The sequence below is a fragment of the Melampsora larici-populina genome (assembly GCF_000204055.1).
Source record: "Melampsora larici-populina 98AG31 unplaced genomic scaffold MELLAscaffold_12, whole genome shotgun sequence".
NCBI classification, from domain to species: Eukaryota; Fungi; Basidiomycota; class Pucciniomycetes; order Pucciniales; family Melampsoraceae; genus Melampsora; species Melampsora laricis-populina.
Genome location: NW_006768776.1, coordinates 139471 through 155103, shown reverse-complemented (window position 1 = coordinate 155103; position 15633 = coordinate 139471). Strand labels below are relative to the sequence as shown.

The 15633-nt window shown below is 36.8% G+C and overlaps 2 protein-coding genes across 2 annotated transcripts; both read right to left on the bottom strand.

Annotated features, from left to right (window-relative positions):
• Positions 1 to 6274: 6274 nt before the first annotated feature.
• On the bottom strand, positions 6275 to 8231 carry MELLADRAFT_71473 (uncharacterized protein; the record flags this gene model as incomplete). The annotated part of the gene is made up of 5 exons (XM_007408270.1): positions 6275 to 7007; positions 7085 to 7199; positions 7275 to 7819; positions 7903 to 8025; positions 8093 to 8231. The coding sequence occupies 4 exons, from the start codon at positions 7997 to 7999 to the stop codon at positions 6901 to 6903; spliced, it is 864 nt and encodes a 287-aa protein (XP_007408332.1).
• Positions 8232 to 12774: 4543 nt separating this feature from the next.
• MELLADRAFT_84886 (uncharacterized protein) lies at positions 12775 to 15135 on the bottom strand (the record flags this gene model as incomplete). Its single annotated transcript, XM_007408269.1, has 9 exons — positions 12775 to 13272; positions 13321 to 13359; positions 13459 to 13769; positions 13828 to 13956; positions 14016 to 14354; positions 14415 to 14546; positions 14609 to 14733; positions 14806 to 14975; positions 15058 to 15135. The coding sequence occupies 9 exons, from the start codon at positions 15133 to 15135 to the stop codon at positions 12775 to 12777; spliced, it is 1821 nt and encodes a 606-aa protein (XP_007408331.1).
• Between the last annotated feature and the right edge of the window lie 498 nt (positions 15136 to 15633).

The window sequence follows — 15633 nt, the reverse complement described above, 5'->3', positions numbered from 1 at the left end:
ATAATGTACAAGCCCTAAGTCATTAGTAACGGAGGGGTGCAAAGAAAGTTATAAGAGGAATGAGAAATAGGTGTGAACTTCAAATTTTACACTTACATGCGTACATGTAACAACATTTACATACAAAAACCTCAACTTCACAGCTCAATAACTCATCCACTCCTCATCAGAAGTACCTGAAATAGCACCATTTATTGATCAGTATCACGAGCTCTACAAGATGCACTTTAGTAATGCAAATTTGGTTTCAAGACCTCGAGATAATACAGACTTGATGTGGGATTATCAATGCTTCTCCAAAGATAGTCTTGAAGAATAATGCCAAATTAATTTCAAAGTCGTGTCCTGGCCTTTGCCCTTGGATCCTTTGATCCACAAAGGGGTGAAAGCTGGGAGAAGAGACTCCATAACCGCAGTTCCCCAACATTGGTTCAGCTTACCAGGTTTGGTGCTGGCGGAATATAACTGGTACAAAGAATGAGGGTCCCAATTCACGTTGGCAGAGCCAGCTGGCTGGCCGGGTTGCTTTAGCCAAAGAATTCTGTCTGTCATTTCTGGTGGTTGGCCATCACTGAGCTCCAGACGACTTAGTGTGCGTTCCTTGGACCATCCCATGGTCACATCAACCAAGTCCCAATTTGAACCGTTGTAGTGTTTAAAGCTCAACAAGAGCTTTACAACACCTAAGAAGGAATAATCTACTAATGTGAGAATAGTAGGAGTGGCCTAAAGACTGCCTTCTTTGAAGAAACCAGCACAAGGGCACTTGCAGACCACTTTTTGATCACAGAGAAAAAGATAATAAGCACCAGAGAAATGTTCTCAATACTCTTAATAAGTACTATTCCAGTTTAAGCACAAAAAGAACACAAAACAATATCAATTACTAGCAATACTGTTGTAAGTATTATTCCAAAAGAGACTTATAGTCTTGAACACACATAAATAAATTTCTCCTTGCTTTGAAGGGGCAGATCTAAGTGAACTTGGGACAAATGTAGTAAATAAATGGTGATTCATAACACTACAACAAAGTATAAGTTGCAGAGAGGGGAACAACAATACCAAAATGATCTGTGAGTATATATATTGATGTGTAACAACGCTTACAATTGTCAACAGCCCTAAAAACCTGAAAACCATGTAATGACACAATGTAATGACTTTGTTGCCAATGGATGATGTAATTTACACAGCCAAAGTGATCAATGATGTAATTAGATGCTACACAGTGCTTCTTATAATGAATACAGGTGGTTTTTTCCTGGTAAACTGGCTGAAAACCTATTTTTGAAGTTGAGGGTTTTTTCAGATGATATCCAGATTTGGATTACTAAGGTGCATCTTGTAGAGCTCGTGATACTGATCAATAAATGTTGCTATATCAGGTACTTCTGATGAGGAATGGATGAGTTATTGACCTGTAAAGTTGAGGTTTTTGTATGTAAAAGTTGTTACATGTACACATGTAAGTGTAAAATTTGAAGTTCACACCTATTTTTTATTCCTCTTATACCTTTCTTTGCACACCTCCGTTACTAATGACTTAAAGCTTGTACATTATGTAATCCACGCTTCGGCATTGAATGAGCTATCTACCATCTAATCCTGACGTCATTTGACATATGTAATAAGCTGAAAGCCTTCATTTTTGACAAAATTCACCCCTTTTTACCACTTTACACAGCTATTGCTCCTACTTTCTTGCTTCTGTAATATTACATCATCATCTATAACCTGAAAACTCCCGGAAAAACTACATATGTAAACTACCTGTAAAACCCTTGTTGACCAACTTCAAAAAAGTACTGTTGTCTTGATAATTTGTATTCCTCCTTATAAACCATCATGATTGAATTTGTTACTGAATAATATAATGCTGTGCTTTTCATATTCTAACCTCTCAATACCCATAAACCTAATATTAATACCCTAAAAACCATTTCCAATCCTATATACCTATGTTTTTTAATTTTGCTTATGTTTTTTGTTTCTTTTCTTTTCCCAATCTTTTGTTAAAGTTAATGTACTGATAGTAATAATTTGTTTGAATTAAATGTCCTCATAATAACATAATGTGCAATGTATTAGCCTAAAAGACCTTATATTGATCAGATTCCATCAATTTTGAGTTTTCCTTTATGCTGAGATTTTCTGATAACTTAGTAAACAACCAATGATTCATTTTCTTTGATTGATCCCATAGAATGATCACCACACCGGTGAGTGAATTGACAAATTATTCACTCACCAATTGAATGAAATCAGTTGATCCAAATCAAAGTGAGTGAACCCACTGATTTGAATTGATCAGATCAATCAAATTTTGTTTGATTGATCCAAATCAGATGAAAGGGAGGTTTCAATTTGTGATTGACTGATCTAAATAACAAAATGTGAGAATTCACTCCCATCAATCGGGTATCTTCATGCCGCAAGTATTTCCCTGTAGTGGTGGTTTACCTGTTGGAATACTCCTCATTTTTATCTTTTCTTTGTTCCTGTTTCTTTTGCAAATGTCAATTTGATGTTTCACTTTTCATGACTTTTCATTTGTTTATGCTTTTAGTCCCTGATTGACTTTTTATATACGCAACATTTTGCTTCTTTTTGTTCTCCACTCCTTACTCATCCGTTTATTTTGCAAATGTCAAATTGTCTTTCTTGACTTGTGGCAACTTTTTATTTATTTTTGCTTTTACTCCCTGATCATCTTTTTATATACAAGACATTTTGCTTTTTTTGTTGTTACTCATTAGTCATCCTTTGTGTCTAGCTCCACAAGCCTTTTTAAAAGCATTCAATGCTTTGGCTTTGTTGTTTTTGTTCATTGTCAATTTCAAGTGTCTCCTTACCACAATTTGCCGCTTAATCAGGTGCCTTTTGTAGATACTCATGCTTCTCGCCCCTTTTCAAAACTTTAACCATTTGTCTCTTTGCATTTTCATTGTTGCCTTTCAACTTTTGCTGTGCAATCAGGCCGTTGCAAAACCTGCCTGCGTCCGTTTGGGCGGTCTCTGTTGTTTGACTCTTTGCGTATAAAATGTCTTTGTCATTGTTGCATCTTTTGTCCCATTGTATTACCTGCTCCTTATTACAACATTGTCTACCCATTTTTCTTGAACATTTTTTTAATCGGCCACCCTCAATTCACCCTGCCAATAACTCTATTCTGAAATTATCCTCCGCAATCATTCCTAATCACTATCCAAATGTCGATCTCTACCAATAAAGTCAAAACCAGATCTTTGAATGTTTGCAGTCCCTTGGGTACTGTTTCTCAACTTTAATCAAATTGATCAGAGGACAGGAAAGATCAAGTAGAATAGTGCCTTGAGGTATAACTTGTTTGTATTATAATTGACGAATGTCAGCTGAGATTTGAATTGGTCTGCTCGATGGGTCTGCTCGATGATGTGGTGAAAAGAGTTTCTTATTGTAAATAGACAGAAACAATGGTAACAATTAACATGTATAATAGCACACTATTCCCCTGTTGCGCGCATGCGTGCATAGTCTCTAGTATCAAAAAAACCATTGAGGTGGTATTTCAAACTCAAAAGTTATCTAAATCAATTGATCTACTCCAACCCATTATGTCCCAGGTACAACAATAAAAGGACTTATTTGACAATTTAAAAAACATCAGTCCCATGTAAGCCTAAACTGATCTATTCAAATATTTGGATCTACTACTGATTGGAGTACAACCTGGTTGAGGTGATCTTGGCAGAATTGGAGTATGAGCTGTTGTATAGTTGAATCTTCAGTATCTGATGATGAATTTGAGGATTGTGCAATTGTTGCATGGTTATCATGCGGAAGTTGCATCTTGAGTTGTGAAGGCATGACTCAGGGATGGAACCAAGAGGATAGTTCACTGCAGAAGTTGCTATCATTTTGAGTTGAAGGATAGGCTTGACAATGAGAGGGGGTTTTGATGTGAAGTCAATGACAGATGAGAATTATAAGCACAGGAACTTCAAAGTGAGGGCTACATATCAGTTTTTTCCCCACTAAAAAAACAAGTATTCTAGGTTTTGGAAAAGGAAGAATCTACCTTTCAACTTCGAGTCCCCTTAATATTAAAACCCATACTCAAACCTAATTTGTTTCAACTCAAACCTGAGTCATCACTGTGTCAAAATTTAAATAAGATTGCTGATGCACAAACATCATTTTCTTCTCATCAGTTCACTGAGGAATAAAGTGGTGTAATATAGTTGTTTTTCTTTCACCTTCCTAGGTGTGATTCTTTTTGGTGTTCAGACCCACAAAGACTGTTGCACCAACCCTAACCCAAAAACACAGTTCAACCCCAAGACCAGGACTGGGTTGAGCAGGTCTCAGCCAGGCTGGAGGCAAAATTTGGCCAGCCCATACCACCCTGCTTGTGTGGAAACAGGGCACATTTTTAGTGAAATCATCTTCCAACTACACAAGAAATCAGTTCTTCAAATACATGAAGTTGAAAATTCCATCCACTGCTTTTATCAAGGAAATATCTAATGCTTGTGTGTAAAGATAGTCAAAGAATTACACAATTCCCCTTGATTTTGTATGACTTTGTGTAAATCTCATGGCTGATTGGTGTTTTTTCAAAACTCTTGTTGAGCTTGTGTTCCTGGGCTTGGCCAACCCAGTCTTGGATTATGCCAGCCCCAGGCAAGCTCAGAAATCTTGAGCCAGAACTTCAACCAGGTCAATTGGTGCATTAGTAAAGACTGACACCTGTTTACTGGCATTGTGAGGTGTGATTCTTGTTTTGTCTTCAGTTTTCAGAGCCGTAGAGACTGATGCCTGTTTACTGGCATCATAATTAGTTGCCATCCTGTCAAGGTGAGTTTCTCCAGGTTCTTGCATCCTATGCTATTCTAAAGCTTTTCTCTACTTCTAATTAGTCCAAGTAGCTTAGAAGCACTACTCTATAACTTACAAGGGCTTAAAGAGGACTATAAAACCATGAGATCAAACACAATAGTGGGGTTCAAGTTGGCCAAAAAGTGTCTAACATTTTATGCTTTTTGCCCTCCCAGCCCTAAAGAATACATTTTTTGGAAAATAAAATGCTAGTATTGTGCTTATCAGGTGGAGCTTTCTGATAGTGTTTTCAAAATCTCAAAATTTAAGTAGAATTTTGATGTAGGGACAGTTGTAATTTAGGCATTTTTTCAACTTGAACCCTCCTAATAGAATCACCTCACTCAATATTCTTGGCAAAGGATTAAGTAAGTGATGATCTGGAATCATGGAATTATGTCAAGTTGGTTTTTCTACCAAATTGGGAAAAGCAGGGGTTTATGTATCCAGAACCTATGCCTCAACTTCTGGTTGGTGCTTAAAGCATCCACAGTGGACTTTTTGTAAATTTGAAAAGTCTGACTTTTGGGCAGTGATGAATTTTTACATTGACACTATCTGGATTTATGTCAAGACCCAAGTTCTGGAAAACACTTCAGTTTGTTGAAGGTGATCAATGTGGCCAAATCCATTTCCAAGCAATTTTTTTATCAAGTCAAATTAAATATCCTGATCTACTTCAACAATCAAAAGTTTTCAAATTGGTACAATATGCTTTCCAAACTCATTTTCAAAAAGATCAAACAATTTAAAAACTTTGGATGGGAATAAAGGTGATGTGACCAAGTAATTCACACAGAAAGTTGTACATGTACAGGTTGGTACATATGTGATTTTTTTTGAATTTTGACATTTTTTTTTCAAAAAATTCAAGAGTCAAAAAAATCAAAAATCAAAACTTGAAAAGTCTGCTATGACAAAATGATTTTTACTATTAATTAGTTATGTGAATTTTTTTGAAAAACAAATCATGAATGATTTTTCTCATCAAGTTTTTCTACAAATATGGTTTATGTATCACTCATGGCCATGGATCCTCTCATGTAGTAGATATACAAAAAAACAACCAACCATTGGTAAAGATTACCAAAGACCTCAAAATCAATTTGGATCCCAGCCCTGAAGGTTATGGGTGAAACTAGAAACATTACAACTGTATCCATAAGTTTTGGCATATTGAGCCTACATATGTGGCTGTGGCCAGGACCTTATTCAACCACTCATCTCTCCTTGCCCAGTTAACAAAAGTCCTTCTAGGCCAAAAACCTTTCCTTCAACAGATCCTACAAATCCTGGTATTGTTAAAACCCTTTGACCAGAACCAAGCATGTTAAAGCAACGAAAAAATGGAACAAAACCAACCAAAAAACCAAAACACAAAACCTCTGATCAGTCATACCAAATGATCATCAATAAAACCAAGAAAACTTCTTCTTCATTTATGTTTTTAACAATCTTCTTTCATCATTTCTTTTTTTCTATAAACAAGTAATATACCTCCAAAGATCCCATCATACAAAAAAATAAACCAATTTCACAAAAAAAAAATCTAAACACCAAATCAAAGAACATCTATTGTTAAATCACAACAACAAACAAACAAACAAACAAACAACAACAAGAAGAGGATTGATTTTTTTATAAAAAAAAGGAAAAAAGATAAAGAAGAAGAAAAAACCAAGAAGAGTAATAATCATAATAGAAAAAAAAACAAGAAGTTTAGAATTTATATATATAAGAGCTAAATGAAGAAAAAAATCTCAAAGAAATCAATCAAAACCTACAAAAACTTCAAGAGAAAAAAAGATCACCTCATATTTCTTATATAAAAAAAAGTAAAAAGAATAAAAAAAACCAAAAAGTTGAAGAAAAACTGAATTATACACAAATAAAAAAAACCAAAAAAACGACAATAGATAAGGGAAAAAAAGATCCACACAAACAAAAAAGAGTAGAAGAAAGGAAAGTCCATCAAAAATTATTTTAATAAGAGAAAAATGATCAAGAGATCCGATTTGATGAGGTAAAATCATGGACAGCTTAGTGATGTGGATGATGTGGATTACCATTAGATCGATTATGAACATTTCTAGCTTCAGCTTCAGCTTTTTTCTTGGCTCTCCATTCTTTTCTAATCTCTTTGAACTCTGTAATGGAAAGAAGACAGACATCAGGAATCAGTCTCTTTGAAGATGCTGGAAACGTGATAGAATTTTTTACAAACCTTGTGGTAATCGCTTAGGTCCGTGTTTTTGCATTGCAATATGTGCATTCAAATGATTCAAAGTTCCATATCCTTTTGTACATCCTGGATAATTACAATCATACAACCTTTCAACCTAAAGCAAAAGAAAGATTCAAGTCAACAAATGAACCGGTAAGTCACTTTGGAAAAAGGGCAAAAATGAACAAACTTCATCAAATCGTCTTCGAGCACGTTTTCTAGGTGCCCCAAGATTGAACTGATACGGCTGTGAATCGTGCCTTGGAAGTTGATGAGGTAAAAGTGGATGAACCGTTTCCAACGAATTTGATGAAGAGGTAACAGGTGAAGAAGAGGAAAGATTGCTAGTGATCGAATCGATTGAAAGTCTAGGAAGAGAATGATGATGTGAAGGAGGAGGATGAGAAGAAGGATAAGGATGATAAGATGAGGCAATCTTATGCGAAGGTTCTAAACCCAGAGGCGTTGCATTCGGTCGCCAATTGTTAATCAAAAGGTTTGAAGGATAAGCAGTGTTAGGTCTTTGTTGTTCACCAAATCCAATACTCGATGTTCCAGAATGAGTTTGAGGTCTGATGGAAGTAGTAGTCGAAGGAGGACTAAGAAAGTCTGGAAAGAGTGAAAGGAATTGTTCCGATTGTGTGACGTCTGGACTCAAAGTTGAAAAATGGGCCGAAGTAGTTGGTCTACTATTTGAGCACAGTTCAGGACTTTCACCTAAATAATCGGGTGAGACTGAAAATGGATTTGTGGAGAGCGGAGAGTTTTTTCCATCAGATCAAGTCTTTACCAAATTGATTTTCAGAAATGGTACGAACTCAGTTGACCATTACCGTAGAGTCCAACACTAGCAGAAGTGTAATCATAATCATGATTGAATTGACCTGCGTCCCAACCTGCACCAGGTGCGGTCATGGGACGAGTGTTATGAGGTCCTATACCTAAAGAATGAGAGAAAGTGAGTGATTATGTAGATCATCAAGGGTTGAAGACATGAAGGATACGAACCATATTGGAATGAAGTAGAAGGAGCTGATAGGAGATTGAATGAGTTGGGGGTGTTGGTGTTGGTGTTAGTTGTAGCAGAAGATTGATTTGAAAGATTGAGACGAACGATCGGACGAGAGAGAGGTGGAGTTTGATTCGGATGGTTAGGCAAAAGGTTGTTAATGTTTTGGTTGGTTAAAGGATTAGAAGTAGAAGAAGTGGAAGATGATGAAGTAGAATTGGTAGGAGTGGTAGAATTCAATCCATTACTTGAGATTGGTCTTTTGTTGTGATTGTTGTTATTTGTAAAGGATGAAAGTTGTGATCGATTAGGAGTAGTAGGTAAATTGAAAGCAAACTGTTGACCAGCAGAAGTAGAAGGTCTTTGATTGATGATTGAAGTTGAAGTTGAATCACCAGAAGGAGATCGATTGAGTAGATCTAGGTAAAGTGGTAAATCATGATGAATCGGATCAAGATTGTTTTTATGAGAGTTGAGAATAGGAATGTTCAAGGTTGGTTGAGTTGATGATGGTGATGGTTGGAAAGTGTTGATAGTCAAGGGTGATTGTGAAGGTAGATTGGATGATTTGGATAGATTGATAGGTTGATGTGGTACTGGTTGATAATAGATTGTAGTAGGTTGTGATTTAGGTGGTACAGTGAATGAAAAGTAAGCATCTTGATGTTGAGGTGCTGATTGTTGCATGTTTGATGATGATGAACTGATGAAGTGATTGATAATCCTAAAATCAGTTTACCGTTTCATCGATTGACTTAAATCAAAACTAATCGATCAATCAAGTAGATTACTTGAAATAGAACACTACTAATCCTAGTACTACGACTACTACTACGACTACTACTGCTAAATAGTGTTAGTCAAACTAGAACCGATGATGATTTTGAAGTTGAAGAGTGAATAGAATAGATAAATGGTAAAGAAAGAAACAAAGTGTAGTGTGTAGTAAAAGGTAAACAGGATGTTTGTTGATCAAGTTGAAGTGGTGGTGAATCAGTCAAGGTTAAACTGAAAATTTAAACTCCAAAAATGTATTTTTTAAAAAAAAATGATATTCAAGTTTAAAATCTTCTTTAAATAACTTAAAATTCCCTTAAAAACCTTTTACAATGATTTTAATTTTGAAAGTCTTGATGATCTAATCTTCAGTAATCAGGAATCGAATTTGAGTATATATGTAAAAGTGAAATGCGCAAAAAGAATTAAATCCAAAGAAAATCGATCAAGGAAGAAGGTACTGATAATGAAGATCGACAAGAATTTAATTTCAAAATTAATTAAACAAAGATTTCATTTTACAAAAATATCAAAAAATAAAAAAATAAAATAAATCATTTCAATGCGATGTGATCAACAAATTTAACACACACAAAAAAGAAAAGAAGAAAAGAAAAGAACTTGATTTTTCACCGCTTAAAATATACATCCCTATAGATATCACCTCGGCGATAGTGTTCACTTCTTGGCTGTTACATAAGCTTATCTACATATATCTGTTGATAATACATATATTTCAAATCCATTTGAAATCCTATCCAAACTTATTCAACATCCTCATTCATCTCGACTCCTTTCTCTCACACCCACGAACTACAGCAAGTTTCGGATGAATCTTCCTCGGGACTTGCCTGGGCTCGGAACTTCGAATTTCGAAAGACCACCTCGCCGGTCCGGTCGTGGTTCCGTGTGAGCCTTGAGACTTGAGAGACTTGCTTGGAAAATAATTGAATCATGCATACATATAAGCATAAACAAGTTACAAGCATCCATGTTGTAGCATATCACGTGATGTTTTTTGACTTTTGAACGGTTTTGATCAGGTAATTTCAAATTGCGGATTTTGAACACAGCCACTTCAAATATTCTATTGAATTGAATGAAGTAAAATCAAAGGAGGACCTAGGAGGACCCTAGAAAGCTGCAGTCTCGGTACCTACATGAAAAAACCCAATCATTTTGCCCAAAGCAAAGTAGGAAGCTCAAAAACTTGGGTTCAAAACCTGACCAATTTCATTGATGAACCTCAAACAAAACAATGGGAGCCCATTTGACAGAACAGATTGGCACTGACTTTGAATTGTATATGTAGTTTAGGTAAATTATATTAGTAAGAGAATAATTTCTCTTGAATAGAAAGAAAAAACAAGAAAAGTTGCTCAAGCATATCAAAACAGATTGGCACTGATGATTATATATGTATTTTAAGTAAATGATAGTAAGAGAAGAATTTCTCTTGAATAGAAAGAAAAAGATAAGAAAAGTGGCTCAATCATACATAAGAGTGTAAAGAAAGTATGTGTAAATCACGCTTTTTCAATCTGTGCGTGATGGGTTCTTTGAGACTTTGACTTCATACTGACTGATCAAGCAATTAATAATGGAGCCTCCCTGTCCCATATCTATGTGATGGGAATTGGTACTGAGTATCAACTTCAGAGACAGAAATTCAGAGCTTGTAGATGGTGTGAGGAAGTAAACTACATCTGCTGCATACAGGAAGGCAAAGGTCTAAGAACCTCCCCTGCTTCAGTTGGTGACAGTGGAAACTGACAAAACATCTCAAAACAGATTGGCGCTGACTTTTGATTATGGATGTAGTTTAGGTAAATGATAGTAAGAGAAAAATTATTCAAACATATATAAGAAAGTATGTGTATATCACTCATTTTCAATCAGGCTCAATCTCTACATGATGGGTTCTTTGAGACTTTGACTTCATACTGACTGGTCAAACAATTAATAATGGAGCCTCCCTGCCCAACATCTCTCTGATATTCATTGGTACTGAGTATCAACTTCAGAGACACAAATTCAGAGCTTGTAGATGGTGTGAGAAAGTAAACTACATCTGCTGCATCCAGGAAGGCAAAGGTCTAAGGACCTCCCTTGCTTCAGATGGTGAGAGTGGAAACTGACAAATCTGGGTCAACAAAAAAGTGTGGACCAATATGTGGCACAGCTCTTTTTGAGATCTTGCAGTACTCACCAAGCAGTGTTACCCACTTCAGTCTGGGTAAACAACCAGAGTGCAAGCTAAATAAAGAACCTACAATCACATCATCAACTTCTTCTCATTGAATTATGATGACTGTGACAGAACTAAGATGATTTTTAATGATAATCACAGATTTCCGGGGTTCCATTATGGTCTGAGTGTTGAAGATACCACCATCAAACAAACCTTGCAAGCCTTAATATCCAAGACTAGGATTTGAATTACTTGGACAGCGCTCAAGACTTGGTAAAACTTTTTTTGATGATCAAATATATTGAGAAATTTTAAAACTCAGTACACAACCTGATGATTTTAATTAGAATACTTTTGTGGGGTTTGTGACCAAAGCCTTGATCATTTTCATCAGGGACCTGTGCAGGAGCTTTCTGGGGCTCTATGAAAGGGATTCGAACAGATTATTGCTTGAATTATCTGAATGGTTTCCAACCTAGATGGTTTCCAAATTGTCATGACTGAAGACCTTCATGACCCCAGAATTGACAAATCACCTTGAATTTTTTATATTTCCTTGAACCCAAACAGTGATGATATATAATATCACTTGTCTGAAGATTTTCATAACAATTTACAGAACATCAGAACCTGAAATTTGGGGTTGACACCTTAGACCTCAGGTTTCTGACAGTTGGGGACCCTATAGAACACATGTTTTCAATAACATAAGTCTTGAAGCTCAAAGTAGAAAGACTTTTGAGAGTACTTTCATGCCCTCAAAACCAAAAAATTAGCTTTCACATATAGGTCTATCAGTTGTACAATAATTGGAACATTTAAAGTTGAACATGATCATAGAATTTGGTTAAATTTATGTGTTGCAGCCTGAGGAAGAAGTTTTGGCTTTTACCCGTTTGACAATTGTTGATTCCACAAGGGATTATCTTTCCCTTCCCAGCTGCCGCCTCCTGATGGATGTATTACTATTGTACTCTTCCCCTTGATTGAAACCATGTGAAAAGTATAGTGGATGATCATCATTCATTTTGTTGTGTTCAGAATCTGACAGGTAACATCCTTCTGGATCAGATTCTACTCTTTCATTTGTCAGATTTTCTTGAGCCTGTTGGATGACTAACACTTTTTCCAAAACTTTTGAATCATCTTTAGTTGTGTTCTTGTCAACTTAATTCTGCTGGGAGTGATATATGCATGCTGAAAACTCTTTCCATATATTTTCAGCTTCTCTCCCGTCAATGTTTTCTGATTTAAAAATGATGAAATGTTGTAGATCCTACAATCTCTCTAAGCTTATTATACCTTGGGTTATGATGACTCACCTTGTATTTGGTGGTTTCTGATCCCTGACACACAATATTCCTTGAAGCAGTTGATACTCAGTAAGTGCATGGTTCATTGGAAGGGTAAAGCTTGCTCCTGAGATCCACCTCAAACACTTTTATAGTTAGTTGGACTCCGCTATGACTTTGGTACATATCAGGTAGAAGTGAATAGATTAAAAGCTTGGGCAGCACAGTGAATATCGAGAATTGCAATTGTCAATTTATTTGCGTGAAATGTATGGGCACAGACATAAAATAATTATACAAAGTCAATTGAAAACGATTGGAGACAAGAAAGGAAGAAACAAGAAATAAGTTTTATGAAAGTATCCTAAATTTGTACGGGTATGAATATGATTCAACTATACAAATCAAATTTCTCAAGAGGTCAAACTCTTTGAGGTTCCATCCATATCAATTTACCATGAGCATCATCATCATAATTTAACTGAACATGAACTTTATCATAATCTTTCTCTGTACCACTTTGTCCTACTTGATTAACAGACATTTGAGAAAACTTTTCAGAAAGATTACCAGCACAAGCAACACGAATGATCTGAGTCATATCATTTGGATCAAATTGAATAGGTTCATTCAAATGAAGAGGTGATGAGATTAACCTTTTATAAGATCCAACTAAGATAGCACAGATCGAAAAAAATGACACCATAACGATAGGAACCATTGAAAGAAAGGTAGGTCCGAAGATACGGCTTTTTGCATCCCATCCCATTGTTGAGATCATCCAAGTACCATTAAATTCGCGTGAGATATTGTTTGGTAAGTGGTATGGATCTGGTTCAAGATTGACTGTAGAAAAGTGGGCTCGAAAAAACTTTTGAGGTACATTGACAATCAATATGTTGTTCTTGGACTTGAGAGCCTTTATGAACACGTCCCGCCAGGCCATCTTGGATGGAATATGACTCACTGTTGTCGCAAATTCTATCACACCGTTGAAGTAATGGTCCTGATCGAGGTGAGGGAAAGAAATCCGCAGTCCCGAAGAAGAACCCCATCAGACAGATCTTATCAACATCAACCATTATTTTTTTGACAAGAAACATACAAGAATTGTGTCCAATTTGTCTTCCTCGAGCCCCTCAGCAGCATTTTCATACACTGAACGGATATCATCGCTAAAGGTATTTGCCCACAAAGTTTGAGAGCTAGAAACCATTGCCCTTGTCAACATGGCAAGGTACTCTGAAAGAAACTGAGTCTTTTCTGACATCTGATGGGTTTCACTAAAACTAGTTTGGTTAATCGTAACACTTGAGTAATTGTAGAAAACTTGATAAGTGCCAATTTTTGGTCGGATTTCACACACAGTTGGCCTCAAGAAGTCGTATTGTGATCCGTTTCCAGCCAGAATGAGAACTGAAGAACATACTTCAGGGTCCACAGAACAAGTCGGTTTCAATTGAATGCTACACACCATGATTTCCAGTCGATTTAGCACCGGTCAAATCTTGATCGAAGCAAACATGAGCGAAAGCTTGGCCCATAATCTTTGTTGGCTTCTTTCCCAGTTCCGGGATGTACCGGGATGTAGTCGTAGGCACATCTGACATAAGGAGACACTTAGTGGGGTGATGAAAATTCTACTAAAGGGCGGACGCTCACCAATTTCTGTTCCGTTCGGGCAAGCTCCGCTCCAAACCCAATCAGAGAAACTTTGATTACGAGGCGAAGGTGACTTCCAATGTTTGAACAGATTTAGTTGAATTCTAGAACGAGACCTTGCTAAACCAGATGAACCTATAGCTTTACATGAGACCCCTCCACGTAATCCCATTTGATAAGCTGTATAGTTTATTGAAGAGCTAAAGACAGTGTCATCTGCTATTCCATCAACATGATAAAGTCTTTTCATTCGACCTCCAATGTCATCTCCGAGCAAGTGTCCTTTATTGCGTGGATCGTGATTTACTGAGCCCATTGGACCAACGGCCAGGATTCCCCCTAGCAAACCGCATAAAATTGTTCAAACTGGTAAAAAAAACATATTGAAAAGATGCTCACCAGTAGGGACCGAATACGCCGCTCCGTTGAACTTGAAATCGCGGGGATATCCGATGTGAGAGAAAGCCGCTGACATACCACTAGATACTGCTGTATATCCAAATAGTGTCCTGACCTTAGGATTGGGGCGTTCTAAGTTCCGCAAAAGTGGAATCAGAATGAGATATCAAAAACATTCGATAAGAAAAACTTACCTTCATCATCCCAGCGTATATCTTCGTGTAACATTCTTCCAAACTCTGCTGTACTTAAATCAATTTCTTGGCCCGACATATGATGGCTTAACATGATGGGTGTTGGTGTCAGAAGAGTGACAAAGCTATCATGGTGAGAAAAAAGAATAAATCATCAGCTCTGTGGTATGAGTTGGTTGACAAGTATTCTTAATCACCTGGCTGTCATAGATTTTAGTACAATAGTACTAGCTACGGTCATAATCGAGATCGTTAAATGAGATTTCCGAAAAACAAATGATGCTCTTGAAACATCAATGACGGCTGAAAGTTCAAAGAGTGAAGTAGGACTCCAAGTCAAAGTAGCGGTCGTATACAAAAGTACTGCCTTGGAAAACCCGCTGCAGAGGAAGGCTGCCACGTTACTTTTTTCATATTTGATATCTTCGCAAAAAAGAATGTCAACTTACAATGAGCATAATACCGAAAGAGATGTTGAAATCGCCGTGACGCAAAAAGCCATCATCTTTGGAGAATCCTTTGCCCATTGGGCTACGCTTGGTGGTAATGGAATTTGACACAGACTTGTGACAATAATGAAACCAAAAACAAAGATCATAACACATAATTCTCCCAATACGATTGACCATGCGTACGGCGAGAGAAGTTTGAAGTAGATAGATCTTGGATCGGGGTCTGGGCTGTGCAAAAGGAGGGAAGAAAATATGTCAGTATGATTTCAGTCTCGAGGATCTGATGTGTGATTCATCAAATTGGTAAAAGGCTTTTGGAATGAGTGCAATAATTCAAGTTACCTTGCATCTGATTCCGATTTGTCATCGTCATCTGTGCTTAACGTTGAAAAGCTTCTTGGGTTTTGCCCGACGTCTTCTTCCATGGAATTTGGGAGATAAATATTCCGCGCGTCTCTACTCTTCCAAGGGTGTAACTCTATGGTGGTGAAAGTATCTTCAAGAGCTGTGGTGCGGGCAATAGACGAAAATGAGTCTTCATCAAAGGTTTCAGAGTCCATATTGGCCTCCGAT